The sequence below is a fragment of the Armigeres subalbatus genome, chromosome 2 (assembly GCF_024139115.2).
Source record: "Armigeres subalbatus isolate Guangzhou_Male chromosome 2, GZ_Asu_2, whole genome shotgun sequence".
Classification (NCBI taxonomy): domain Eukaryota; kingdom Metazoa; phylum Arthropoda; class Insecta; order Diptera; family Culicidae; genus Armigeres; species Armigeres subalbatus.
The window spans coordinates 336,957,625-336,984,331 of NC_085140.1; the positions used below are offsets into that span (position 1 = coordinate 336,957,625).

General features: G+C 43.0%; 1 protein-coding gene across 1 annotated transcript; it reads right to left on the reverse strand.

The window, feature by feature from the left end:
* Positions 1–2,685: 2,685 nt before the first annotated feature.
* LOC134212812 (beta-ureidopropionase) lies at positions 2,686–16,261 on the reverse strand. Its single transcript, XM_062691007.1, has 4 exons — positions 15,866–16,261; positions 5,083–5,345; positions 4,609–5,021; positions 2,686–4,556 (listed from the first exon to the last, which is right to left on the reverse strand). Exons 1-4 carry the CDS (start codon positions 15,967–15,969, stop codon positions 4,176–4,178), a joined length of 1,161 nt encoding a protein of 386 aa, XP_062546991.1. The 5' UTR covers positions 15,970–16,261; the 3' UTR covers positions 2,686–4,175.
* Between the last annotated feature and the right edge of the window lie 10,446 nt (positions 16,262–26,707).

A 26,707-nucleotide genomic window follows, 5' to 3' on the forward strand; every position in this document is an offset into this window, starting at 1 on the left:
TAAACTCATATCATATTTTTATACCTCCCATCAGACATGTTTTTTTTTCAACTTCGTTTATTTGGTAGCCTCAGGCATGTATACGGAGCCAAGGTTCTTTGTGATGCACAATCGATATCATCTTATTATTAAATTAGTAAGAGAGGAACAGACATGAAAATATCGGAAATAGTTAATAGAACACCTTCACAAAAAATATTAGATTCCCCTTTACCACTCAATGGAGAGCTACTGACTGATACTTTTTCCAGCAGCTACAGCTCTCTATTAATTAAACGACAAGTATGCTTCCTACCCATCTCCCGTCTACAGCGAGTTTGTGTACACTAGCTGATATTCGCCTCACTCATCTCCTCGCGCCGCCCAACATTGAGTCAGTCTTCCTGAGCTTCTTGACTCCAAAACAATTCATGTCCTTCCAATCGACGTTCGTACAACAAACTTTCCAGCACATGCGCAAGTACAAGTGACCCGTCAAAATTGTAGACCAACTTTAATCGTGTAACCTGTTAACCCCATTATCGTTAAATTATCAAGTTAACTTACGTTAAATTATCAAACTCTTATTATCAGAGCTTGAGTTGATTCATCTTTATCGCAGCAAGCGATTACGTTGAACACAATTAACTTTATCGGCCATAACGATAAATTAACGATTAACATCAAGATTAGGAAGCGATCTGTTCAAGATTAGGAAGAGCTGGTGCTCTTGGTCCAAGTATCAATTAGTAGCCTGCCATGGGTTGGAGGATACTCTAGTATTGTGTTTTCTTTGTGAGGCGTTTCCCATATATCCAACAGGTTATGGGCCCAGTACGATTCTACTGCGCATCTTCCATCTTTCGTCACTAGGGTATTGGATGCAATCCCAGCAACTGTCTAAACCCAATGCATATTCAAAACAATACACAATACAATAAAACAGCGAACCCTTCTTCTCGGACTCGGCGATCATATATTCCTAAAGGGTACTCTACCTTCCGAGAAAAACGTGAATATTATTTGCTTCGTGAAGTAGTTTTTTTCGAAAGAATCAAATTAGAATTGAATTGAGTTCAAATTTGAAATCTGTATTATCTGGCCTTTTTAAAATATGAACTTCAAGAAGTCTATTTCTCGAACTTTGTCCCAGACTGAAGCATATTCCCCGATCTATACCAGAACATCTCTTGAAGAGCTATTGGTTTTCTATCTCTGAAGGTATAAATCTAAAACTAGCTGGCGTTGAAGAGAGCTCCTTTCTCGTCGTCCATGACATGGAATTGAAATTTGGTGAGAGAATTCCATTATATATTTACCAAATTATGTTGAAACTATATGATCATATACCATAAAAAAAAACCTTCAGGGCACCCGATTGAAGCGATTTGGGTAGGAAGAGTGGAATCGCCAACTTCCTACTGTTAACATCTCGTGGATAAAGGGCGGGCTCTTCTCCCCATCTATTGGGTCAATCTGGGAAACGAGGGCTAGATTATAATATTGTATGTACGAACTTCCTTCTGGAAGGAGATTCTCTATTCATCCCGTGGATTCGCATAAGTGTCTCTGCTTATGAAACCACCCCACCCATTTTTGGCCCTTCATACAGGAGTCTGATAAAATACAAACAGTAGTATAATCATGATCAAATAGTTTGTCAGATATGGCCAGTGCTATCGGCAGGTGCCTTGCTACATCATCATCATCATTATCATTTTTAAAATATGAACTTCACCCCTGAACATTGAATAAAATCGTTTTTAAATCAAAAAATTAGTTTTCTAAGGAATCATCGAAAAATCCCGGGATTTCCCGGGATATACGAACAAGTTCATCCCGAATCCCGGGACAACGAAAAAGGCCAGGAAATGGAAACTCTGCTTTTAAAATTATCACAACACTATGCGAACGGGAACGTAAAAATATGTAAGGCAGAATGGTCCAAAATGCCCCCTTAAACATATTCGATGTGAGACAAAGTATACAAAGTGAGATGACATTTCCTACCGAGGATGGATTTTTTCTCTAGATACGGGCAAAACTCCCAACATAAGAAGTAGTTGGCTGAATTCACATAAAGATGCGTTAAACAAAGCATCCTTTAATTTGATGGAAGAAAGTTCGGTTCGGATGTCACTACTTCCTAATTCTAATTTGGTGCTACGCTGACAATATTAACCGAACTATCGAATCACAAAATTTGCAAAACTAGTATCATATCATAATAGGTAATCTCTTACTCAAAATAATCAGGTTTTCATTAAAATTAAAGCCTGTCCACGTTAAATTTCGGACACTGAGACAATATACAATTGATTTGTAGCCATGTTATCACTTTGACAAGAATGAAACCACGCTGAAATATCACATAAATTGGAGAGATTCAGCTGTCATGTAAATTAATCTTCTCAGTGGTCTGTAAAAATTTAAAAAAAATAGCATTGGATGATGGGTGTCCGAAATTTAACGTTGACAGGCTTTAGTTTAAAATCCGCACCTGTGGCAAAACGCATTATAGGTGGAGCAAAGCACACTTGCATGAGAAATAAAAGGTGAACGCATGGTTATTTGTAAACCTTATTTAGTTGAACGAAAATCTTACGCATGAGTTAAAATAAGTGAAAATCAAAGAATTTTTTTACAATCTACAATCTACACCTGGAAAATAAATATCTCATATTTCATTGTGATATTAATACTCTCTTAGAAATGGACTACAAACGATTATATGAGTCATTTTATTAGTTGGGTTGGGCCACTTTGCCCCCAGTTGGAATTGTTTTATTGCGCAATTGAGTAAGCCACGGTTGTTTCTGATAAGAAGTGTATTGTGGGGCTGTAGAGAAGTAATATTTATTGTTTGGTGTTTTCATAAGATGCCCAAAATTCCAGGAGGATTTATAGATAATCTTCATCCAGGTTATCACTTTTTCAAGAAAACTTTCTGAACAAGTTGTAAATTTCTAGACCAAATTCGAACAAACATCTTTCTCAACTAAAAACAGACAAAAACTGCTTGCCTCTGAACTAGATGTAGACTTGCAAACCTATCGTTGACAAACATTAACAGATAATCACTGTAAATTCACTTGTAACTACAACTAAGCAAATCTAAACTCTGTAGCAAACAAAGCATACTAACTATAGAACTACAAACAAAAATAGAACAAAAACCTGCTCACGGAAACAGAGCTGTATATTTTCCGACAGATTTAAAACATCTCAAACGTCTTAGAAAAACTTCAAATTGTACATTGCTTCAACGATCAGTATTTACTTGCTACTAGAAATCGCATTACTAAATAGCTAAACTTGTTCTGATCCAGTAAGAAAAAAATATTTGAATAGTCTTCTGTCATGATTCGAATTCTCAATAATTGGCTCAAAATATTCGGAGATAGCTCCACATACAGGATAATGATCAGAACCCGTACATACCAGATCATAAAAATCTGCTTTTCTTTTTAAAAAACGGACAGAGCACGGAAGAAGTTGAATAGAGAAAACTACAATCGCACTTATTGAAACATGGACACACATGAAAGGAATTATAAAGAGTAGGCAAAAGTAGCGAGGCACGTATGTAAAAGACAATATTATCAAACTCTTGTACACACAAAACAAAACGTACGGTAAAAGTGGAGCAATGAACGCGAACGACTGTTTATGCTTAGAAATCACGAATCGGCTTCATCAGCTTATGTCGGTGTTTCCAGCTTTGTGAATTGAATCGTAAAACAATTTTCAACCCTATCCTATTCCATGTGTACGCTTCTTAAATTGTACTCCGAAAACGTCGAATGCCCGAATGCCAGAGGAACCTGAAGCCACGAAACAAAACCAACCAAAACGAATGCCAGAATTTAGTGAAATCAACCCAAACGTTTAAAAATTTACTTACAAGACGATCACTGTGACAAAGCTTAACCTTTAAAACAAAACAAAAAAGTATAAAAAGATGTTGTTTGTTAATTAGTTTTAGAAAACCCTAATAGAGAAGAAACGACGTGATCCAGCGACGTGACAAATTTGATCCACTTTTTTGCGACTAATACCAACCATGAAAACAGGAGAAGCAACTGTAAATTTTACACCAACCGAAGAGAAATAAAAAGCTAAACATTATTATACATTGAAACCAGTTCATTGAAATAAACATTCTTTGAAATACAAAAAAAAATGCCACAATGTTTTTAATTTTCCCTAACAAGCTGCGGCTTGTAATCCGATCGGACGACTTTGGCTAAACTTTCGGCATACATCGGCAGCCGCTGAGTCATCGGGAATCCCCAGAAGTCCTTGACCTGCCGGCAAAGGTTCAGGTCCATTTCGGCCACCAGCAGACCATCCTTGTCCCGGGACAGGGACGGAGTCCGCGAACCATCCGGAGCGGCTACATACGACGATCCGTAGAATGGTCCAAAGTCCTTGTGTGCCGGTTTACCGTTGGCCGAAGTGAACTCGTTCGGGAACACTTCCGTTCCCACGCGGTTGATGGCCACCGTAAAGTATCCGTTGGCGATGGCGGCGTTACGGGCTTCGATACCCCACAGTGGTTCACTTAGTGCACCAATCTGAAATTTAGAAATGATAAGTCTTGTTCACTGCTTCCTACCAAAAACTCACCGTAGCCGAGGGATTGAACACAATTTCTGCCCCATTCAATCCGAACATCATCCAGTTCTGCGGATGGTGACGACCATAGCAGATGTTGATGGCAATGCGTCCAAATTGTGTCTCGAACACCGGATGACCGGTGTCGCCCTCATAGTAGTAGGTCGATTCATTGAAATCCCCCACCCGAGGAATGTGATTCTTACGGTGCTTTCCCATGTAGTTACCATTGTTGGAAATCACCACCGCTGTGTTCCACAGAGTATCGTTGTGATTGGGATCTCGTTCCAAAATCGGCGAAATGATAACCATATTGTACTGCTTCGCCAATTCCTTCATCAGTTTGGTGGTGGGACCACTCTCAGCATCCTCGGCAAACTCGCACCAAGGGAACTTCTCCCGGGTGCAGAAGGCAAATGGCATCGCTGGAGATTATTCATATGTTTAATACCGAACTTTATTTCAAACTGCATTAGAAAAACTTACTCCAAGCTTCCTGGAAGCAGATGACATTTACCCCGGCGGTGGACGCCACCCGTAGAATGTTGGAAACCTTCTCGTGCAGGGCGTCTCGCTGAACGTGGATGGGAGCGGTGGTTGGAATGTCGACCGAGTTCTGGATGAGACCCACGCGGACGACTCGCGGGCGGCGGAGGTCTTCCTTGCGGGCAGTGAATACGTAGCCCTTGAGTTCGACGCCAACTTCCTTGGCCAGCGAAGTGGCCTCATCTGAGAATGTTAGTGGGTTCCTGAAAAAGGCGTAAAGATGGAGATCGTTATGTCAATGTATATTAGAGAAAAAACTTCCTATTTAATAAAAAGCAGTGACTATGATCACGGGCTTAATGAACCTTCCCATGGCCACCACGAGTATGGGGGCCGGCCTAGGATGTGGTGAGGTTTGACATTGTGTTCTTTTAGACCTCTACAAAAAGCTGCATGTATCCATAGCCAGGTCCTATCAAAGCGACCACGTGCCGCTCAAAGCACACTATCCCAACCCAAAAGCTTCGGCAACGTCAACGGATACGAGCGGAAATCGAGATGGATAAAATGGATCAAGGGCTGATCAGTTGTATCATTCCACTTCTTGAGTAAAGCCTGGAGACGCCGTCTTGAAATGGCGGGTAGACTAATGTAATAGAGGTAATAAACTATAGAGGACGATTGTCGCTGCAGTTCCCTTTGTTATCGTCCTCAAACATGTTGGGTACCTATCTGTCAAAACGTACTGATTTTTCCTTGGTTGACATTTAGTGCCCTATCCTCGCCAGCAAAAGATGTTTCGACAATCGACAATCTTCCTCTATAGTTTATTACCTCTATTACTAAAGTCACAGCTGCCTTCTTTGCTTAAGCTTCGCAAGTTGGTTTTTGTTGCAGAGCAGGAGCAGGCAGTGCTAGCGGCTAGGCTGGATGGATGTGGCAAGGCGAAGAAGAGCAAACAAACTACTTCCTTCTCTTTTGATAGTATCACAAATATGACGCAGGATGCGTTAGATTCCACACTCAGCGATAGAGCGGTTGAAAAGAAGGCAGACAAGCGCGCCGGGGATTCGCTTTGCAATAAGCGCTACCCACAGAACGCTAAAGGCGGCGGAAGCGTGCAGACCAGGAGAGCAGGCCAAATGAAGATCGAAAACAAGGGCGAATGGCGTAAGATAAGGGCGATACAATCCAGACGGCCATCGGAGGCGGGAAGTCAACAGGACGAAGAGAACCAGCGGGTGAACGGTAGCTAGGAAATCTGAAAAAGAGAATGCGGCATCTATACACCTGGCGAGAGCCAGGGAGAAGCGAGAAGCGCTACTTATAAAAACGGAGAAATAGCACTACGCCGACGTTCTCAAGGCGATGCACAGCGCTGAGAAGCTGACCGACCTTGGTGAAGATGTTTTTGGCATACGGCAGATGATCCTCGTTTAGAGGAATGGCTCGAAGTTCTGGATGGGGTTGTAGAAGTGAGTGCTCAACACGGCGGGGTCACGACAGCGGAAGAGATTGCCTCGGCCAGTAAGGGACACAGATTGTTACGATGAAGTTACCGGTCACCGACGCCAACAAGATGATCAAGATGGTTGAGCTGAAAGTTGGCTGGTCAGTATGTCCAGTCAGCCTCTATCAACCACCAACATAAATCGTGATCATGTCACAGTCAAGCAATAAATCAATAAAAAAAAATCAGACAGTTTCAAATATTATGACATTTTAATTGCATTTCATTACTTCACGGCAAATGCTGGGTCAAGCGTACCATTGGTACTTCACGTACCTGAAGGAATAAAATAGACCCCATCTCGCGGTCCTTAGCCTCTTACCCAACAACTCCTATCGCTACATCCTCGTGGTGCTGGCCGGGATACGAGCAACCATAGGAAAAATGGAGTAACCAACCCCGGTGGGAACTATGGTCGTATGCTGACAGGGAAGGGGGGTTTGCTCCTCTCCGGAGGTGCAAATCTTACTGAGCGTCTGTTCTCCATGTCAGGATCGGCTCACAACAGCGTCTGCTCTCCATGTTAGGGGCGGCTGATCATCGTCCGAGTACCAGCGAGGGATTCTAAACTAAACTGTGCACACCATGTTGCATCGTGTCAGCATCGAGAAGGCAGCCCCTTTAACGCGATGTAGGTAGCGCAACCCTGGTAAGGTAGCCTACCGAAGATTCTACAATTACCAAGAAAGTCAAAAGTAGAGCAAACGGATTGATTCAACGGCAACAGACCCGGCAACAAATAAAGAACAACGATTGTCGATCTTGGGAGCGTGAGAACTTTGAATAAGCCCGCACGTGTTGGGCTCCTGGCTCATGAGCTGCAGAAGGTCGGCGTGAGTGTGGCAGCAATCCAGGAAATACGGTGGCCCAGAACTGGAGAACGTGAATTCCGGGCGGTGGATCCCATCGCGAACACTTCATTCAAGTACCACATCTACTATAGCGGCGGTGACAGAGCAGAACGAGGAGTTGACTTCATGGTGATCGGGAAGCAGATGAAGCGTGTTATCCGGTGGAAGCCGATAAGCGACCGCATTTGCGTGTTGAGAATGAAGGGCAAATTCTTCAACTATAGCCTGATCAGCATCTATGCCCCAACGAACGATAAGCCTGATGACGTGAAGGATGAGTTCTATGAGAGCCTTGATAAGGCCTACGGAGAGTGCCCAACACACGATGTAAAGATTGTCATCGGGGATGCAAATGTGCAGATCGGAAGAGAAAGTTTCTTTCGCCCTGTCATTGGTACGGAAAGCCTTCATTCCGCTACCAACGATAATGGTCTGCGACTTGTAACCTTTGCTGCTGCTAGAGGGATGGCAATAAGCAGTACCTACTTCGCACGTAAGAATATCCGCAAACACACCTGGCAACATCCGAGTGGAGACACTTGCTCACAGATAGACCACGTGCTGGTCGACGGACGATATTTCTCGGATGTTATAGATGTAAGGTCCTTCAGAGGTCCGAACATCGACTCGGATCACTACCTTGTAGTTGCAAAAATTCGGGCGCGACTCTCCAGCGTCACGAATTCACGAAACAACAGAACGATGCATTTCAATATCCAACGCTTGTCAGTTGAAGGAGTTGCTGAACAGTACCACCAGAAGCTGGACGAGCGGATAGGATATGCCACCGGATCTGACGACGTCAACAGATTGTGGGAACATATCCACGAGGCTGTGACTACAACAACGCAGGAAGTGTTGGGCACTGCACAGCGACGCCAACGAAATGGTTGGTTTGATGAGGAGTACCAGCGAGTGACGGACGAGAAAAATGTTGCTAGGAGTTGAATGCTAGTGGCTCGTACCCTTTCCAACAGAGAGCGGTACAGTGTAGCAAGGGCAGAAGAGAAACGAATCCACCGCAGAATTAAAAAAGGCAACACGAAGAGAGTGATCCCGGTTGAGCTTCTCAAACACGGAAGTGAGCAGTTGCATCAATCAATCCACCACATTATCCAGAAAATATGGGATGATGAAGAACTGTCTGCCGGCTGGGCACAGACTATAGTGTGCCAATTACAGAGGGATCACCCTTCTGAACTCGTCGTACAAAATCCTGTCGCGTATCCTGTCCAACAGACTGAGACCGCTTGATGAGTCCTTCGTCAGCGAATACCAGGCAGGTTGTCGTGAGGGCTGATCAACGACGGATCAGATGTTTAGCCTGCGGATGATCCTTGATAAATTCCGGGAGTACAACTTGCAGACTCACCATCTGTTCATTGATTTCAAAGCAGCCAGCGTACGATTAAGTGAAGAGAAATGAGCTGTGGCAGATAATGTCCGCACATGGTTTTCACACACACCCATCGACATTTCAAAAAATCATCTTGTTGGATATCCGGGGAAGAGTTTTTCTTTTCAAAAGTTATACGGTTGAAACTATTTGGCAGAAGGTCATTGTATCAGAAGTAGTTTTTCCGGAAAAATTAATTGGCCAAAAAATCCGTTTGAGAAAATGGCCATTTCACCGCAATTTATAGTTGCTTGGCCGGTGACCTGCGTGGGAAGGTTGAGAACGGTTACACCAAAAGTGACAATTTAGCTATCCAATACAGGATAAGCAGCGAGGCAAGGAGAGAGAGCCGAGGTGCTACAACCCGAGCGTAAATGGTCGCCCGTTACAACAGTGGTGCATATGGTGATATTGCCTATAGGTCTGGAGGAAAACATGGGAAGTCTGAGAAGAAGATTGCGAAGGGCTCGCTCGGCGAAAGTGATGAAGAAACGCATCGAGTTATTGAAAGCGGCGATGCTGGCAGTAAACAAGACCTTGAGAGAGAGCCAGAAAGTCTGCTTCGACAGACTTGCCTGAGCGCTAACTCAAACTCATGGGGAAATACCTATCAGATGTTGATGGCGAAAGCAAGAAGAGCGTTGCGATGTCCAACGAGGCTGAAGACGATAATTTAAGTACCAGTCCCACATCACGACCCAACCCATTGTCCACCAGTAGCAATAGCGAGCGTAGGAGCAGCCGACGCAGAGATGACAAGGATGACGTTAAAGGAGCTACAGATGATGGCGAAGCGCCTTGTGCGGACGGGATCTCGAACAAAACGTTAAAGGCAGCCATGATGACAAATTTTAACATCATCAGGACAGTCAGTCAAACAGAGAAGCCTGGACAAGCGGATATTCCCCGATATATGGAAGAAATAGCCTTTTGTTCTGTCAACAAAACCTGGCATGTCACCAGGAGACCCCTCAGCGTACAGGCGAATCTGTCTAATAGATACTGTATAGGGAAGCTGCTGGATCACATACTATTGCCGTATATGGAGGAGGCGCAAGGATTGCTCCCGCCATGAGTCAAGCTAGTGGGATTCGCCGATGGCGTATCGATGACCGTGTACGGAGAGTCCATCCAGGAGGCCCAATTGTCTGCTGCCTGTTCGATCAGTCTCGTCAAGGAAGCTACAGTTGGCGCTTTATAAAATGGAGATGGTATTCGTCAACAACTGGAAGTCAGCGCAGAAGGCATCAGTTAGGGTTTGCGGCTTGATGCTCAAAGATAAACGGAGCTTCATAAGTCATATCTACTACGCCTGCCTATGATCAATTGGTTTTCAAACATTTTAGGAGAATCCAATGTTATGCACCGACCGATATTGCCGAGTTACAGGACAAGGAGAATTTTCACAATAATCTCAATGACGTCGTGGATATAGTTTCGAAGGGAGTCATCAGGATCGACATGGACAACTTCGATGTGAAGATTAGTTAATAACTATGAGTCTGAAGTCCAACGAACTGCATGTTTAAGGGGCATTTGTAGCCTAGGCTAACTATGAATCCACAATAAAAGATGAATTAAAGCTTCACGTATGAATTATTATGATTATGAATACAATCCTAATGAGGTTCTTGTCCTCTCTTAGAGCATCATTATCGGTCGCAAGCATTTTAATCACCCGTGCAGCGCTGTCATTTTAGTTTCGTCACTCGTTTCCGTATCGGCCACTATTTTCGGCTCTCAATCTGGTTGCTGTATTCCGTACCGGTGACGTTTGACAGTTGACAGTTTATCAAATAGCAGCGCTCTTACCGCGCTACCAAATTTGATAACCTGTCAGTCGCGCTACTGGTTTAACAGCGCGTTTAGTAGCGACCGGTAAACTGTCAAGTGATGATACTGCGGTGCCAAACGGCTTATATTCACCACCGGTAATCTAGCTCTTATTGAACTTTTGAGGTGGATATTGGCCCTGACGAAAGCGAGAAAACAAAATGGGGGCCGGCTGATGCTTTTTTATTTCACCCAGCAAGGGATATAAGACGACAATTTTAAAATGCTTATTAAAGCGTTAAAACACATTTTAGCCTAAAATTGTTCATTTTTTTGGGTTAGAAATTTAATTTACTTTCATATAGGTAACACGAAAGTTGAATTATTTTGATTAAAAAAACATGTGTAGATGAGGAGCCTAACATGTAGTTTTTCAAAATTCTAACCCTACGTATTTAAAAGTTTTCAACATATCCCTGTTAACAACATTTTAAAAGCATTTTAAAATATACTTCCTATATTTCACCATGTTGAAAAACAGTGATTTCACGCACACGTCCGTCGCCGCTAGATGGCAACAGCGCGGCTGCGTCAAAGCGAATACAATGAATCCCGTGGTGAATATGAAATTCACCACATGTTTTCTACATCCATTTCTCTAACATAATAATGTCGTGCTGACATTTAAGTTATTAACGATTTGGCAAAGCTACCCTTGTCCGGAAAACTACGACTGTTTGCCGATGATACCAGCATTTTCTACAAAGGATCGAAGTAAGGCGCAATATTGCAAGATATTTGCCTCGATACTTCTTGATTACTTCAATCCGAACGTTCTACCAATGAATTTGAAGAAAACTAAGTACATGTTGATTCATTCTTCGAGGAACCAAATTCCAGCTCACGATCCTGTAATAACACAAGGGCAAGTATTAGATGAAGTATCAGAGTACACTTTCCTAGGTCTTATGGAACGTACACACGGTCAAGCAGTTTGACTAACATTGACTCCACCTCTCGTTTATTCAAACATCCATTAAGTTTTACCAACAGCGACACGAATAATCAATTTATTCGACCAACAATATCACACACGAACGCCCGAAGCACCAACTCGAGCACCAACCATCAATAAATATATGGGGTTTATGCAACTTCACAACAATTGTTCAAACATGTTCGGCGAACCTTGACTCCACCCCGACAACTCAAACCAAAATCAAACCGTTTTACTTTTTTCCAACCGAGTCGCCAACTGTCAAATGGTTGTTCGAACAACTTCACACACGTTTAAACAAAGCAGCAACCGAAGCGTTTTCTTGGGGGCAGAGTCAATGGTCGTCAAACTGCTTGACTGGTGTGTACGTTGCATTATAATTGACTCCACAATGAGTTGGAAACCTCATGTTGAGATGCTCAAAAATAAAACCGGCTCTCCATGTGGGATTATGAAGAAAATTTCCGTTTTCTTGTCACCTGTTTGCCTAAAAAATATCTATTTTTCATTGGTTCACTGACTCTCGTATCCCGTCTCAAACTGGGGAAATTCAAATAAATCACAACTGAGAGAATTACAGGTTATTCAAAACAGATATCTCAAATTAGTTCTTAAAAAACCTTTTTTGCAATTCCTGATCATAATATCTGGTTTACAGTTCGTCTTTGAGTGATAAAACGGCCTACTTTTCCATACCAATGAAATGGGTGCTTTAATGAACATTATGCAACTCAAATGGGTTGCATAATATTCATTATAACACTCGTTTGGGTGCTATAATGAAAAACCAACATCAGGGCTCATTCACAAATTACATAACGCATTAAGGGGTGGGTGGGTACACAATATTGTGTTACAAAATGTTACGGTTTGTCTAGGGGGTGGGTGGGTTTGTTTAGTTCTGTTACAGGTAACATTTATGATAATAAAATAATATAAAAAGAAATTTTTAATTAAATTCCAATTTGACAGTATTATTATGTACTATGAAGGAAGTTAAGGAAGAGTTCACTAAAAATACCAATTTATCATTTTTGTGAAATTGTAATAAGACGTGATGCGTCACAGGTCGGGGTGGGTGGGTATGACGGAAATGTTACAAACAAGTCACGGAGGGGTGGGTGGGGGTTCAAATCTGTGTTTTTTTGCGTTATGTAATTTGTGAATGAGCCCATCAGAACAGTAGTTACATGACTACATTTTGCTGAATTAGCTTGGGTAAGTGCTCAAATAATGTATTCTATGCGCCCCGTAATAAATTAAATAGTCTGGAGGACATGACACCAACAATTTCCTAAGGCAAGTACATCTATCGCTTAACGGCTTATCGAGCTAAGTAATGTGGCACGGTAACATGGAATCTGATTGTTCTCCACAGCAACATAATTTATTGGCAAGAATGATCATGTGGAGTAAATTAGACTGTACAATTTTGGTACAGATTTATCAAATTAAAGTTCATTTTTCGTCATTGCAAAAAATAGCGTGTGCAACTCGTTGCAAAACTCGATTTTTTCTGCACTCGTAGTATTTATCCAACTCGGCAAGCCTCGTTGGATAAACGTACAACTCGTGCTGAAAAAATCATCTTTTTGCAACTTGTTGCACAAACTACTATTTCGTATCCCACAAATATATTGTACAGTGACAAATCACATTCTGTTTTACCAATTAAGGCTTTGTATATGTTTCAAATAATGATGCAGATGCATAAAATTGCAACTAATCAGCCCTACCAATACTGCAGACAATTAGAGCGTCTCCGCAGCGGGGAAACTTCATTCTTTCACGACCTCGATCAGAACTTGGTCGAAAAAGAATAACATACAACCTTTCCTTTAACGATAAAAAGATTTCGAGCCTGCAATTTGTTCAAACATAAATTAAACGAATACTTTAAAGATAAAATTAATCACTTTCTCATATAGGTAAAATACTCAATTAATCTGTTTACCCTATTTTTTCTTTCATCACACAATAATACGTGGAATCTATCAACATCAATCGGCGGCGATGCCTCGCATAGCATCATAGAGATCATCGAGCTCGACGAATAACATCCTCCATTTATATTACAGTCAAACCTCCATGAGTCGATATTGAAAGGACCAACGACTCATGGAAATATCGAGATGTGGAATATAAAATCATTGGAAAGCTGTTTGAAGGGACCATCACAGTAGCCAAAAAGTATTTTTTCATATGGCAAATTTTGCTTCCATGAGTCGATATCGAATCATAGAACATCGTCTCGTGGAGGTTTGACTGTATACTTAAATTGATTAACGAATCAAATTATGATTTTTTTTATTGGATTATATTATAGTGAAGGCATAGTGTTACAAATACTTTGAGTAAGAATACTTAATGTTTGTGTTGTCCTTGGAATATATAAGCATAGGGTCTAAACACCTCCTGCAAAGAGCTATTTGCTCACTGGATGGTGTACATGAATTGAAGAATATGAAAACCATGTTAACTTTAGATCCAAAACTTGTATACATTCAATAGAGCTACAATTGAATTTAAAAAAAATCATAAAACCTTTGGGGCCATCCACAAAGTACGTCACGCTCCTAGGGGGGTGGGGGGTTCCGATCAGCGTGACGACTCATACAAAAATTTGGGGAGGGGAGGGGGTTTGGTAGAAAATCATCGATTTTTGCGTGACGTACTTTTTGGATCTTCCCTTTGGAATAAAGTTACTAAAAACCTAGTCCCATGTAAAATTGTAAAACAAATTAAAATAAAATTAGCAATCTAAAAAAAAGGTCGAATGTTTATCAGAAGTCAGCAGCTTGAAAAAACGCTACGTTGGCATCCGCCCTAAAGTTGAAAAGACGCCACGATCCGGCTGCACATTACTCGGATTCAGCGACGGATGGAGAGGCTCGGGCAGCGATTCAACGAACACACGTCAACTAGAAGATCCTGCAGCCAAGAAACTATTTATTGAAGTATTTAGAACTCTGGCAGCGGTATTCCGCAGCAGAGTAGAGAAGCATAAGCTACGATATGGAGTGGGCAAGCACCAGAGCAGCCAAATACGACTCTCTGAACGTCCAAAATCCCTGCTATGATGACGTACGAGCCTCAGCGAGCTTGTTCTTTAGAGCAAACTTCTGTTTAACGGAGACGTTGAACATTAAATTTGACAAGATAAAAATTTCGATCCTTTCGCGTTTCCAGTTGCATTATGTTCATCAACTAACCCAACTCAAAATACGATCACAGATTCACACAAATTGTCTAGACTGAAATGAAACTCAAATATTTACGATGTAGATACTGTAGCGAATTAATTCTAATTATTATCTCACGACTTCGACGATAAAGACAACTGAAATAGCTTTCCTACAATGTTGCATAATAAAGTTTGAAAAAAAGAACCCGCAACGATTGTTCAACAAAGTAATATGATTTACAATTTGATTATGTATTATAATCTTTTCCTTCAATCCAGATTCATCGTTCCACCTGGTGGTGGTGGTTCGTTATCTTCAACTCGTTATCCGAAGAAGGTGATTAAGTCAGCAATAAGATTATTTACCAGCAGTCGGTGCCGGTCACGCCTGTGGGTAACGGAACGCGTGTGATTGTGATTAAAAATAGGGCATTTGTTCCATTATTCATAACATACTCCTATATTGAAACTATTCGCCAAAGGGACGATTTTGGCCTAATTTGGGTACTTTTTTATTGCCTTTTTATCATATGTACGTGTGACAATTAGCGTACCAATTCTTTGTTTTCGATTTTTTAAATATAGGTATGCCTGTTATTAACTCAAGGAGCAGTAACCCTATACTTTTGTTATTATTATATTCGCCGGGCGCAAGTTTACTACCAAAATATTTGAAATGAGTCTACGAACGCAACGATCACACAGTTAATTTCACTTTTTATGGGGCAATGGGATTTTTTGTTTCAAAGCTTTTATTTGCTTTTCTGAAAAAATATACCATCATGTGACGCCACACGCGCGACTAAAAATATGCAAGCAGTGTGTATTTTGATGGAAATGTTTTTTTGGCGCTTGGGGGTGCTAATCACTGTGATGGTCATCCAACCTAAAACAGTTTTATTTGGATGGCAAAATAACTAGCGGATGGGTGGTGACGCTTCGAAAAATTTAAAGTATAGTTTGAAATATGATTCAATATACAAATGTCTGTTCTGATCTGTCGACAACCGTCAATCTTCGCTTTTATTCATAGAAAACCTTCATTATCCATGACCTATATTTCTATACTTACTCATCCTCTCGTCCATACAGAATCCTTCTCACTTCCTTCAACTCTTCCGGTGGAATATGCCTTTGAAGCGAATCTTCTAAACTCACAAACTTGCTGTCCGACATGCCGACTGTGTTTCGTCAACCAGCTAAACAACTTTATAATATTTCGAGCGGCTACACAGCTGACTTATTGACGCGCCTTCGAATCGTTGCAGTAAATGGAATCGATTACGTCTACGGCTCTACTTAGCTTGCGTGTGCTAAATAGACGCTTCTGACGACCGCGAAATATGTGCCTCCAACGATGTTCTGAGTAGGTAGGATATGTAGCGACACCGGACGATGCACAACGCGAGCCGGATTGGTCAACAGTCAGTAAACGAGTGAACCTCCGCACCGGACTTTACTATCTGTATGTAGTCGACGTACAGTCTTCGTCGTGGTCGTCGAAATTTAATCGCAGTAAATGTTTGATCACAGGCGTGAGGTTTGAGCTGATAAACTTGAACCGCAGCTTTCTAGTCTTGGTAGAGCGCAGAGCGTCTGTGAATGAATCTATCGGCGGCGTCGAATACACATCAAGATAGAGGCAGTGTGGTAAAGTAATGTTGATTAGTAAAAGGTGGTTTGGCTCAAACGATAATAATGCAGTTGAATTGTGTCTGATAAGTAAGAATGATTTACGACTAACAGTACAGCGAGCTATATATGGATGGCCCAATTTTTTTTTCAAACTTTCAGAAGATCTCGAAAATATTTAAAACATATATTCAAATTGTCTTTTATAAATATTTACTAGAATATGATAACATATCAAAATACATATGTTGACAACAAATACTGAAAAGAAAATTATTTTGAGCTTTTTAGTGGAATGTCTTCACTTGTCATAAGACGAGTTAATACAATCCCATTGAATTCCACCACTTAATTGTATCTTGACAGATACGTATTTCGACCTCAACAGTAAGGCCGTCTTCAGTGTCTCGTACTTGACTCGACTTCCGACTTACTGTTGAGGTCGAAATACGTATCTGTCAAGATACAATTAAGTGGTGGAATTCAATGGGATTGTATTAACTCGTCTTATGACAAGTGAACAAATACTGTTTTTACATTACCTATTTTTCTAAAATTATGTCATCCCATTTTTTAATATAATATATCGAACTTTTTCCAATGCAGTCTACGTGCATGGGAAGATAGAATACTAAGTTGAAAATTTTCAACTTGCGGTCTTTGTGCCAAATTTCAATTAGAATGTAGGACTAGAGGTGTGCGCCGCCGCGCCACGCCGCCGCCGCCGACAGTTTTTGGCACGCCGCCGCCGCCGACATTTTTGTATCGGCGCGCCGCCGTTTAAAATTTGTCACGCCGCTGATCTATAATTTTTCACGCCGATTAAAATTTTCTGTAAACTCCAAAGATTCAGCGCAATTTCTGTATAATTTCCTGATTGATCTCTACAACATTACGTTGAAACTCCAGAGAATTTTTCGTGAAGATACCAATTATTTCCATGAAAATTCCATACAACATCTTGTTAAAATTTTGAAGAGTTCTCCATAAAAACTAAGCGTGAAAATTGCAAAGGAGTTCCCGTTGAAATAAAAAAAAAAATTTGTTTGAAATTGACGGCAACGGCAGAAAATCACAAGTCTGAAAGTTGTTAGGCCGAATCGTTTAACCGAAAAGACTATTTGGTAGAAGCCTACCCGACAAAGCTTAAGAGCAAATCGATCACTTGTTTTAATGTTGTGCAATCATCGATTATGTTTACTTAATTTGATATCTTTTTGGTCGTTTTGACGGTTCATCTTACTATCTTACTGTGACATTGACATCAAATCAAAAACTATTTCTGTTGTCGATGAGAGCAAATCGAAAACTAAATTTGATATTGGTTTCCGATAGCAAAATATGTACACAGTTTGATGTCATATCATTCAATTATATAATTTACAGCAACATGATATCAAAATATGTAATCAATCATGATGATTTATACATATTTAAAAAAACAATAATGAATCAATTTGAAGTCAAAATCAAAATATTCTATATGCTCTCATTATGTTTTCAGACTTTGGTAGGATATCTTCTTCTTCTTCTTCTTCTTATTGGCATTACGTCCACACACTGGGACAGAGCCGCCTCGCAGCTTAGTGTTCATTAAGCACTTCCACAGTTATTAACTGCGAGGTTTCTAAGCCAGGTTACCATTTTTGCATTCGTATATCATGAGGCTAACACGATGATACTTTTATGCCCAGGGAAGTCGAGACAATTTCCAATCCGAAAATTGCCTAGACCGGCACCGGGAATCGAACCCAGCCACCCTCAGCATGGTCTTGCTTTGTAGCCGCGCATCTTACCACACGGCTAAGGAGGGCCCAGGAGGTAGGATATCTAGCCTACAGATATTTGGCCGAGAATGTCATTTGGTCGAACAGTTCCTTTGGTTGAAAAAATCGTGAACTTGTCCTTCGGCCGAAATAGTCGTTTGGGCGAAGGGGCAATTTGGTCAAAAGGACATTCGGTCGAAAGTGTCGTTCGGGTAAATTGGTCATACTAGATATTTTCACGACAATAACGGGAGAATCTTTTGAATTTCGCCTCAAAAAATGGATGAACTTTCCCAGAAATTCTTCAAGTTTTTCCAGAATATTCATTTAAAAATTATTTTCAGATTTTCCACGGGAACTACTTTCAAGTTTCAAGGACTCTTTGGAATTACCAAGGAAAATTGTTTGGGATTTACATGAGAATCTTTTCCGAGTTTTTACGGGAAGTTGTTCCAAATTTCTACAAGAAAATATTCGGAATATTCAAGGAAAGTTCCTATTGAGTCTCTTTTGAGTATTCTTTAAAATTGACACACAAAAATGTGAGTACTGAAAGAGTACTTCTCCAATCTAAATTAATCAAGACGGTTAGTTTTTTATCCTTTATTAGAGCGATTTTTTTCGCAGGGCGAAGTTCATCATTAAACGGCTAGTTTGGCATAGCCAACTTTAAAACATCGGAAAAATGCTCGGAATTTTTGAGGATTGTTTTGGATTTCTTCAGAAAATTCTTTCTATTTTCGATTAAAAATTCTTGGCAAGTTCTATTCCATTCCAATAGGACCGAAAGTGACAGACGATCAAGCTGGTAATTCAGCCGAAAAAGCCGTTTGCCCTAACAGGTCGTCTGGCCGAGATCATCGCCTAAAAATGCCAATTTAGCAGAAATAGTTTTTTGACAGAATGGGCCATTTGGCCAAAAATGTCATTTGGTTCAACGGGTCATCGGCAAAATTTCAATGACTGAACCTCTTACTGAACGGGTAATATGGTAAGAAATGGCCACTTGCTTGGCGAAATGGTATTTTTGTCAATTGACAAAATCACATAAGAAAAGTCAAAAAAGCACTTCAGGGGAATAGATCGCATATTTTCTATCATTTTGCATGTTTTTGCATTAGTTACTATGCATTCTTGAAAAAAAAATCGATTTTTCAATAATTCCGAAATGCAATGTCCGATCGGAGAATGCAGCATGTGCGAGATTGCTACAACACCGCACGAGGGCGAACGAGGCACGATACAAACGGGCGCGGAAAACTCGATTTTCCGGAGGAAAAAGCGTCAGCAGGAAGATCGAGACCGTGAAGAGACGGAGGAACTGTACCGCGCTAATAACGCACGAAAGTTCTATGAGAAGTTGAACCGTTCACGTAAGGGCCACGTGCCACAGCCCGATATGTGCAAGGACATAAACGGGAACCTTCTTACAAACGAGCGTGAGGTGATCCAAAGGCAGCACTACGAAGAGCACCTGAATGGTGATATGTCAGACAACGGTGGCGGTATGGTAATGAACCTAGGAGCACGCGCGCAGGACATGCGACTTCCGGCTCCGAATCTCCAGGAATTCCAGGAGGAGATCGGCCGGCTGAAAAACAACAAAGCCCCTGGAGTTGACCAACTACCAGGAGAGCTGTTTAAACACGGTGGTGAAGCACTGGCTAGAGCGCTGCACTGGGTGATTACCAAGGTTTGGGAGGATGAGGTTCTGCCGCAGGAGTGGATGGAAGGTGTCGTGTGTCCCATCTACAAAAAGGGCGATAAGCTGGGTTGTAGCAAGTACCGCGCAATCACATTGCTGAACGCCGCCTACAAGGTACACTCCCAAATTTTATGCCGCCGACTAACACCAATTCCAAGAGAGTTCGTGGGGCAGTACCAGGCGGGATTTATGGGTGAACGCTCTACCACAGACCAGGTGTTCGCCATATGTCAGGTATTGCAGAAATGCCGCGAATACAACGTGCCCACACATCATCTATTTATCGACTTCAAAGCCGCATATGATACAATCGATCGGGACCAGCTATGGCAGCTAATGCACGAAAACGGATTTCCGGACAAATTCCGGGCGACGATGGATCGGGTGATGTGCGTAGTTCGAGTTTCAGGGGCATTCTCGAGTCCCTTCGAAACGCATAGAAGGTTACGGCAAGGTGATGGTCTCTCGTGTCTGCTATTCAACATCGCTTTGGAGGGGGTAATACGAAGGGCAGGGATTGACACGAGTGGTACGATTTTCACGAAGTCCGTCCAGTTATTTGGTTTCGCCGACGACATTGATATCATGGCACGTAACTTTGAGAGGATGGAGGAAGCCTACATCAGACTGAAAAGCGAAGCTAAACGGATTAGACTAGTCATAAACACGTCGAAGACGAAGTACATGATAGGAAGAGGCTCAAGAGAGGTCATTGTAAGCCACCCACCACGAACTTCTATCGGTGGTGACGAAATCGAGGTGGTAGAAGAATTGGTGTACTTGGGCTCACTGGCGACCGCCGATAACGATACCAGCAGAGAAATTCGGAGGCCCATAGTGGCTGGAAATCGTACGTACTTTGGACTCCGCAAGACGCTTCGATCTCATAGAGTTCGCCCGCGTACCAAACTGACTATCTACAAAACGCTTATAAGACCGGTAGTTCTCTACGGACACGAGACCTGGACGATGCTCGTGGAGGACCAACGCGCACTGGGAGTTTTTGAAAGGAAAGTGTTGCGTATTATCTATGGTGGAGTGCAGATGGCGGACGGTACGTGGAGGAGGCGAATGAACCACGAGTTGCATCAGCTGTTGGGAGAACCATCCATCGTTCACACCGCGAAAATCGGAAGACTGCGGTGGGCCGGGCACGTAGCCAGAATGTCGGACAGTAATCCGATGAAAATGGTTCTCGACAATGATCCGACGGGAACAAGAAGGCGAGGTGCACAGCGGGCAAGGTGGATCGATCAGGTGGAGGACGATTTGCGGACCCTCCGCAGACTGCGTGGTTGGCGAAGTGCAGCCATGGACCGAGCTGAATGGAGAAGACTTTTATGTGCATCACAGGCCACTCCGGCCTTAGTCTGATAATAAATAAAAAAAAATGTCCGATCGGGCCAATTTTCAATAGCAAACAATGGGACTGCATTCCCCGTCGGATGCAACTTGTTGCGAGTAAATTGGGTAATGCTAAGTTCCAAAAAGTGTGTCTACAAAATTTGTACACATACACACATACACACATACAGACATCACCTTGATTCGTCGAACTGAGTCGATCGGTATACAACACTATGGGTCTCCGGGCTTTCTATCAAAAGTTGTTTTTTGGAGTAGTCCTATAGCCTTTCGGTACAACTTTGTTGTGCGAGAAAGCCAAAAAGACGTTTATTCGAATAGTTCATTTGACAGATAATGCCGTTCGGCCGTTCGGACATTTTCGGGCCAAATTACCATTGTATGTCGTTTTCGATAAAAATACATTTTTGGTCAAACCATTTTTGACCTGATAGCAGTTTCGGATAAACGATCGATTCGATCGATGGGATTTGGTTAGCTGGTTTTTGGCTTAAATGCCAGTATCGACTTCAAAGTAGAGAGGTTACAAAATTCCGTTCAACAGTCGTTTGACAAAAAGGATTGTCATTAGGCCAAACGGATGGATATTTTAGACTAAATTACCCATTCAGTTATTGACATTTGGCCGTATGACCTGTTGGCCTAAACGGCATTTTTGGGCTGATGACCTATTCGGCCAAACGACCTGTTAGGGGAAACGACTTTTTCAGATATCAAGATAGCTAGTTGATGCCATTCAAAAATTGTAAAAAATCTCAATCATATTGATAATATTCACATTTCAAACATCACACATCAAGAGCACGCAACTGAACCTGAGTTGCGTGCTTTTGCCTACGCAATGCGGTCGGGTCTGAGCTTGACGACCGACTGGCAAATAGCTTACACAACCTCACTTGATCAGTACAGTTGCTGATGAAGAATGTGTATAGCCGCCAGACATGCTAAATACTCACGCTTCTCTGTGTACTACACACATGTGGAAGTGTTGGCTTGAGAAATGGATTGCGAGTGATTTGACTATGCGTCCAACTTGGGAATCTCGAACTCGTTCAGAAGCCGCTAGGTTGCGAAGGCCGACGGAGTTCCTTCGTAGTTTAGTTGGTTAAATCACCAGTCTAGCGTACCGTAGAGTCATGGGTTCGAGTCCCATCGAAGGGAAAGTGGTTACTTCCAATACACTTTCCAAATCAATATCTTTTACATAACGTACATATTCACATATGAGTTTTCACAACATTGTAAATTAATGTCCAAGTCGGGTGGTTTTATCCCCGGAAATAGGCAATTAACTTTGATTGAACTGAAGAACTTTTCATAAATTTCCGAAGTTTTTCCTGTAGAAGTTAATAACATTTTTTGTGTGAAAATTCTGAAGTTTCTCATGTAAATCATGCAAATTTTCTGCTGAAATTCCAAACAAGTTTATTTGGGAATTCAAAAGAGCCTCTCTTGGTCTAATTTCAAAGATTTCTCGAAACTTCAAACAATCCTAAAATATTTTCCAAATTTTGGTTTTCCTCCAGATTTTTCTGGAGAAGTTCATTAGATTGTTCATGCGAAAATAAAAAGAAATCTTCTTTTAATGTCTTGAAAATATCCTGAAAAAATGCAAAAAAAATCTTAGAAAAACGTAATGAAAAGTCGCCACGCCGATTCACGCCGCCGCCGCCGCCGGGTAAAATGGGTTTCGGCGTGACGCCGAAAACGCCGCCGCCGCCGACCAAAATTCTGACAAACGCCGCCGCCGACGAATATTGGACCGGCGCACACCTCTATGTAGGACCATTGAAGAAGAAGGAGATACACGATTTTTTTCAGAATAAGGCCGGAGTAGCCAAGGCAGTACATAAAAGTCTTCTCCATTTGGCTCGGTTCATGGCTGCACGTTGCCAACCACGCAATCTGTGGGGGTCCGCAAATCGTAGTCCACCTGTTCAATCAACCTTGATTGCTGTGCACCTCGCTTTCTTGTTCCCTTCGAATCGTTGTCGAGAACCTTTTTCACCGGGTTACTGTCCGACATACTGGCCACGTGCCCGGCCCACCACAGTCTTCCGATTTCGCGGTGTGAACGATGGATGGTTGTCCCAACAGCTGATGTAACTCGTGGTTCATTCCTCCACGTACCGTCCGCCATCTGCACCCCACCATAGATGGTACGCAGCAGTTTCCTTTCGAAAACTCTCAGTGCGCGTTGGTCCTCCACGAGCATCGTCCAGGTCTCGTGTCCGTATTGAACTACCGATCTAATGAGCGTTTTGTAGCTAGTCAGTTTGGTACGGCGGCGAACTCTATTCGATCGGAGCGTCTAGCGGAGTCCAAAGTACGTACAATTTCCTGGCATGATGTTTCTTTTTACTTACTTATGGATCCTGTACACCTCCGGTGGTGCAAAGGGCCGACTTGAAAGATCTCCATCCTGAGCGTTGCCCGGCTATCGCTTTAACCTGTTGCCAGGTTAGATTTCGGTCGACTTCTTTTATTTCTTTATTGAGGCTTCGCCGCCATGAGCCTCTGGGTCTGCCTCTGCTGCGATGTCCCGCTGGGTTCCAGTCTAATGCTTGTTTACAGATTTCGTTTCCGCCCCTATAACAGCACAGATTTCACTTTAGAGTTGAAAATTCGGATTTTAATGCGTTCACTTATCTGCCTGTTTTTCCAGATATTTCTTAAACTCGCAAAGGCAGCCCTTGCTTTCTTGATCCGTGCGCCTATGTCGATCTTGGTACCAACGTCTGACGCCATTTGGCTTTATCTGAAACGCATATCGTTGACAGTGATTCTTTCGAACAGTACAGTGTCCCGTGTTAGGGGGCAACAGGGACTATGTCCAAGGGCCTGACGACCCCTCCCCTAGGTATCTGTGAGTCAGGGGGCCTGCCAGGTAGTGGTGGGGTTTGGCAGTGGGCTCTGCCAAATCTCTATAAAAAGCTGCATGAGTCCGTAAGCAGGCCCTATCAAAGCGACCGTGTGCCGCTCAAAGCACGCAATAGCCCAGGGAGTGCCAATGGGCACATCAGGATTAACGCCAGTGATATCCTGATTATGGCATACTGGCTGCATGTCTACTGGCTTTGTCTTTGGATATTGTAATACTGTGAAGCGAGGGCTGGTAGTCGGGTCATTCTATTCTCTTAGTAAGGCCGGGTGACACTGACCTGAAACGGCGAATGGGCTAATGGCCAAGCTCCCAAGTAACATTTTAAGTTTTATAACGCTCTTGAAGACCATAATTTACTCTTCAAGAGTGTTATAAAACCAGCCTAAAACCAAAATGTTACTAGGGCTGTCATCCGTACCGTAAAACCGTGGCGGGACTTATAGCACGCGGTACAATTCTGCCACCAGTCTGACAAACTGCGTGGGAGTAGGCTCAGATGCACATTCCTGACTTGCGCTGATCTGGCTCTGAACACGCAAGTGTTAACCCTCGCATGGCCTCCCTGCATGCCGCAAAACATGTATAGATATCCATGGGATCACAATAGGCGACTACTCCAGCAGGATTCTACAGCAGCCGTAACCCCCTTACCCAATAGCAATGATTTTTTCAAATTCCTACAAAAATACCGTTGAGGATGTTGATGGTGGGTCTGGCGAAAAGGAGAATCCTTTCACCAGACGAAGTGGCCTTAATAGGTCACCCCAAAGATCGCCGGGGGAAGGCGACGGGGAGGCTAGGGGTGGGTCTAAGGATGTGCCGGTTGATGTCTTGATGTTAAGTCTTTTCTGGACAACCGTTGCAGATATAGTAGGGACTTCAAACAGGCCGTACTAACCCTCTGCTCGGTGTGCATGGGGAGTGTCCCTGCTTCGGCAGGGTAGCGTGTGGTCTGCTTCGGCAGTGGTGTGATTGATCTGCTCGTGCTGAGGCAGGAGTGTCGTAGCGCAATATCTGTAGGCCCAGGCAGTTACCGCTATTGACACCTCGAGGCATGGCAGCGGAGCGTCCGGGAGAGCATCCAAGTAAGACTCAAATGGAGTGAATGGTGTGCGAGCACCCAAGTCAGTCTCGCGTGGGACGAGTGCCTGTGTGAGCGATAATGAGCGAGTACGCTTAGTACTGCCGTCCCCCAGAAGTAGTACTGGGAGGTAGTTCCTGGGGGAAACGATGTTGGAGCCCAAGGGAGTTTAGTCGGTATTACCGGTATGGTCGAGTCCGACACTCCAGTACACTTCCGTGTGGTAGTTTGGCAACTACAATGCACGTGTACTGGGTTAGTGTGTAAATGCATTCTCCCTTGTAAAAAAAAAAGAAAAAAAACCCTCTGCTCGGTGGTGGTAGAGGCGAAGTCGGAGTGGAGGTCCCTACTAGAGGCCAGTAAGGAGGCAGAACGAAAGATTCGCCTTCTTACTGAAGAAAAGGAGTTAGCGATAAGCCAGGCGGCGAAGGTCAATGAGGTGACTGAATCAAAGATTCGCCGCCTCACTGATGAGAAGCGGTTGGCCGAGAGCCATACCGCAGAACTTCGAAAACGCATGGCCGTTAGCGGAGCAACTCCGAAGCTAAGTAAGGTCGTGCAGGCCGACCTGAATGAAGCTAAATCGAAACCAGTTCCTCCACCAAGGAAGGAAACTGTATCACGCCGAGAGAGGGTCGTGCAAATTGCCGATCCTAAGGAACAGAGGAAGTCAGTGCCTCCAGCTAGGAGGGCAACTGAAGTTCGCCGGAACGATGAACAACCCTGGACTGTGGTTGTAAATCCCAAGAAGACGAAGCGACGAGCGAAAGAAGCCGCAGGCAAGGAGGCAGGTGGAACGCAGCTTACATCTGCTAAGAAGGGTAGAGCCCGTGTTGCAAAGGGTGCGCCTTCCAATGACAACGGTAAGCGGAAAGACAGAGGCGAAGCGATCATTGTCAAGTCTGATAATAAAAGCTATGCCGATGTCCTGAAGGCCATGAGGAGCGACGATAAGCTTACTGGCCTAGGAGGCGACGTCAACTGCATCCGTCGAACGCGGAAAGGCAAGATAATTCTCGTCCTAAAGCGGGATGCTGCTCAGAAGAGTGCTGAGTATAAAAAGTTGACAGAGGAGGTACTGGGTAATGGGGTTCAAGTGAGAGCCCTATGCCCAGTATCGGTCATCCAGTGCCGCGGCCTGGATGAAATAACCGAAGCTGCGGACCTGGTGGACGCGCTGAGAGATCAGTGCAATGTCCAACTCCAGGAATCCGAGATTCGGTTACGTAATAGCTATACTGGGATCCAGATTGCCACATTCCGAGTGCCTCTGGCTGATGCCAAGAAGGTACTATATAAGGCTAAGTTGAAGGTGGGCTGGTCGGTATGCTCGTTGAGTATAATCCAGCCACCTCAGTCCTGCTATAGGTGCCTCGGCTACGGTCATAAATCCTTTGACTGTCAGGGTCCCGATCGTAGTAAAGGTGTGGCCGCTCGCACCTGTCAGGCCGCACCAAGGTGTCTGATCTGTCCCCCTAATA

Coding starts and splice junctions, on each gene's coding strand:
- LOC134212812 (XM_062691007.1), bottom strand. CDS start 15,969: ATGTCGGACAGCAAGTTTGTGAGTTTAGAAGATTCGCTTCAAAGGCAT. Junction 5,346..15,865: donor CTGTATGGACGAGAGGATGA/GTAAGTATAGAA, acceptor CGCCTTTTTCAG/GAACCCACTAACATTCTCAG. Junction 5,022..5,082: donor CTGCTTCCAGGAAGCTTGGA/GTAAGTTTTTCT, acceptor AATAATCTCCAG/CGATGCCATTTGCCTTCTGC.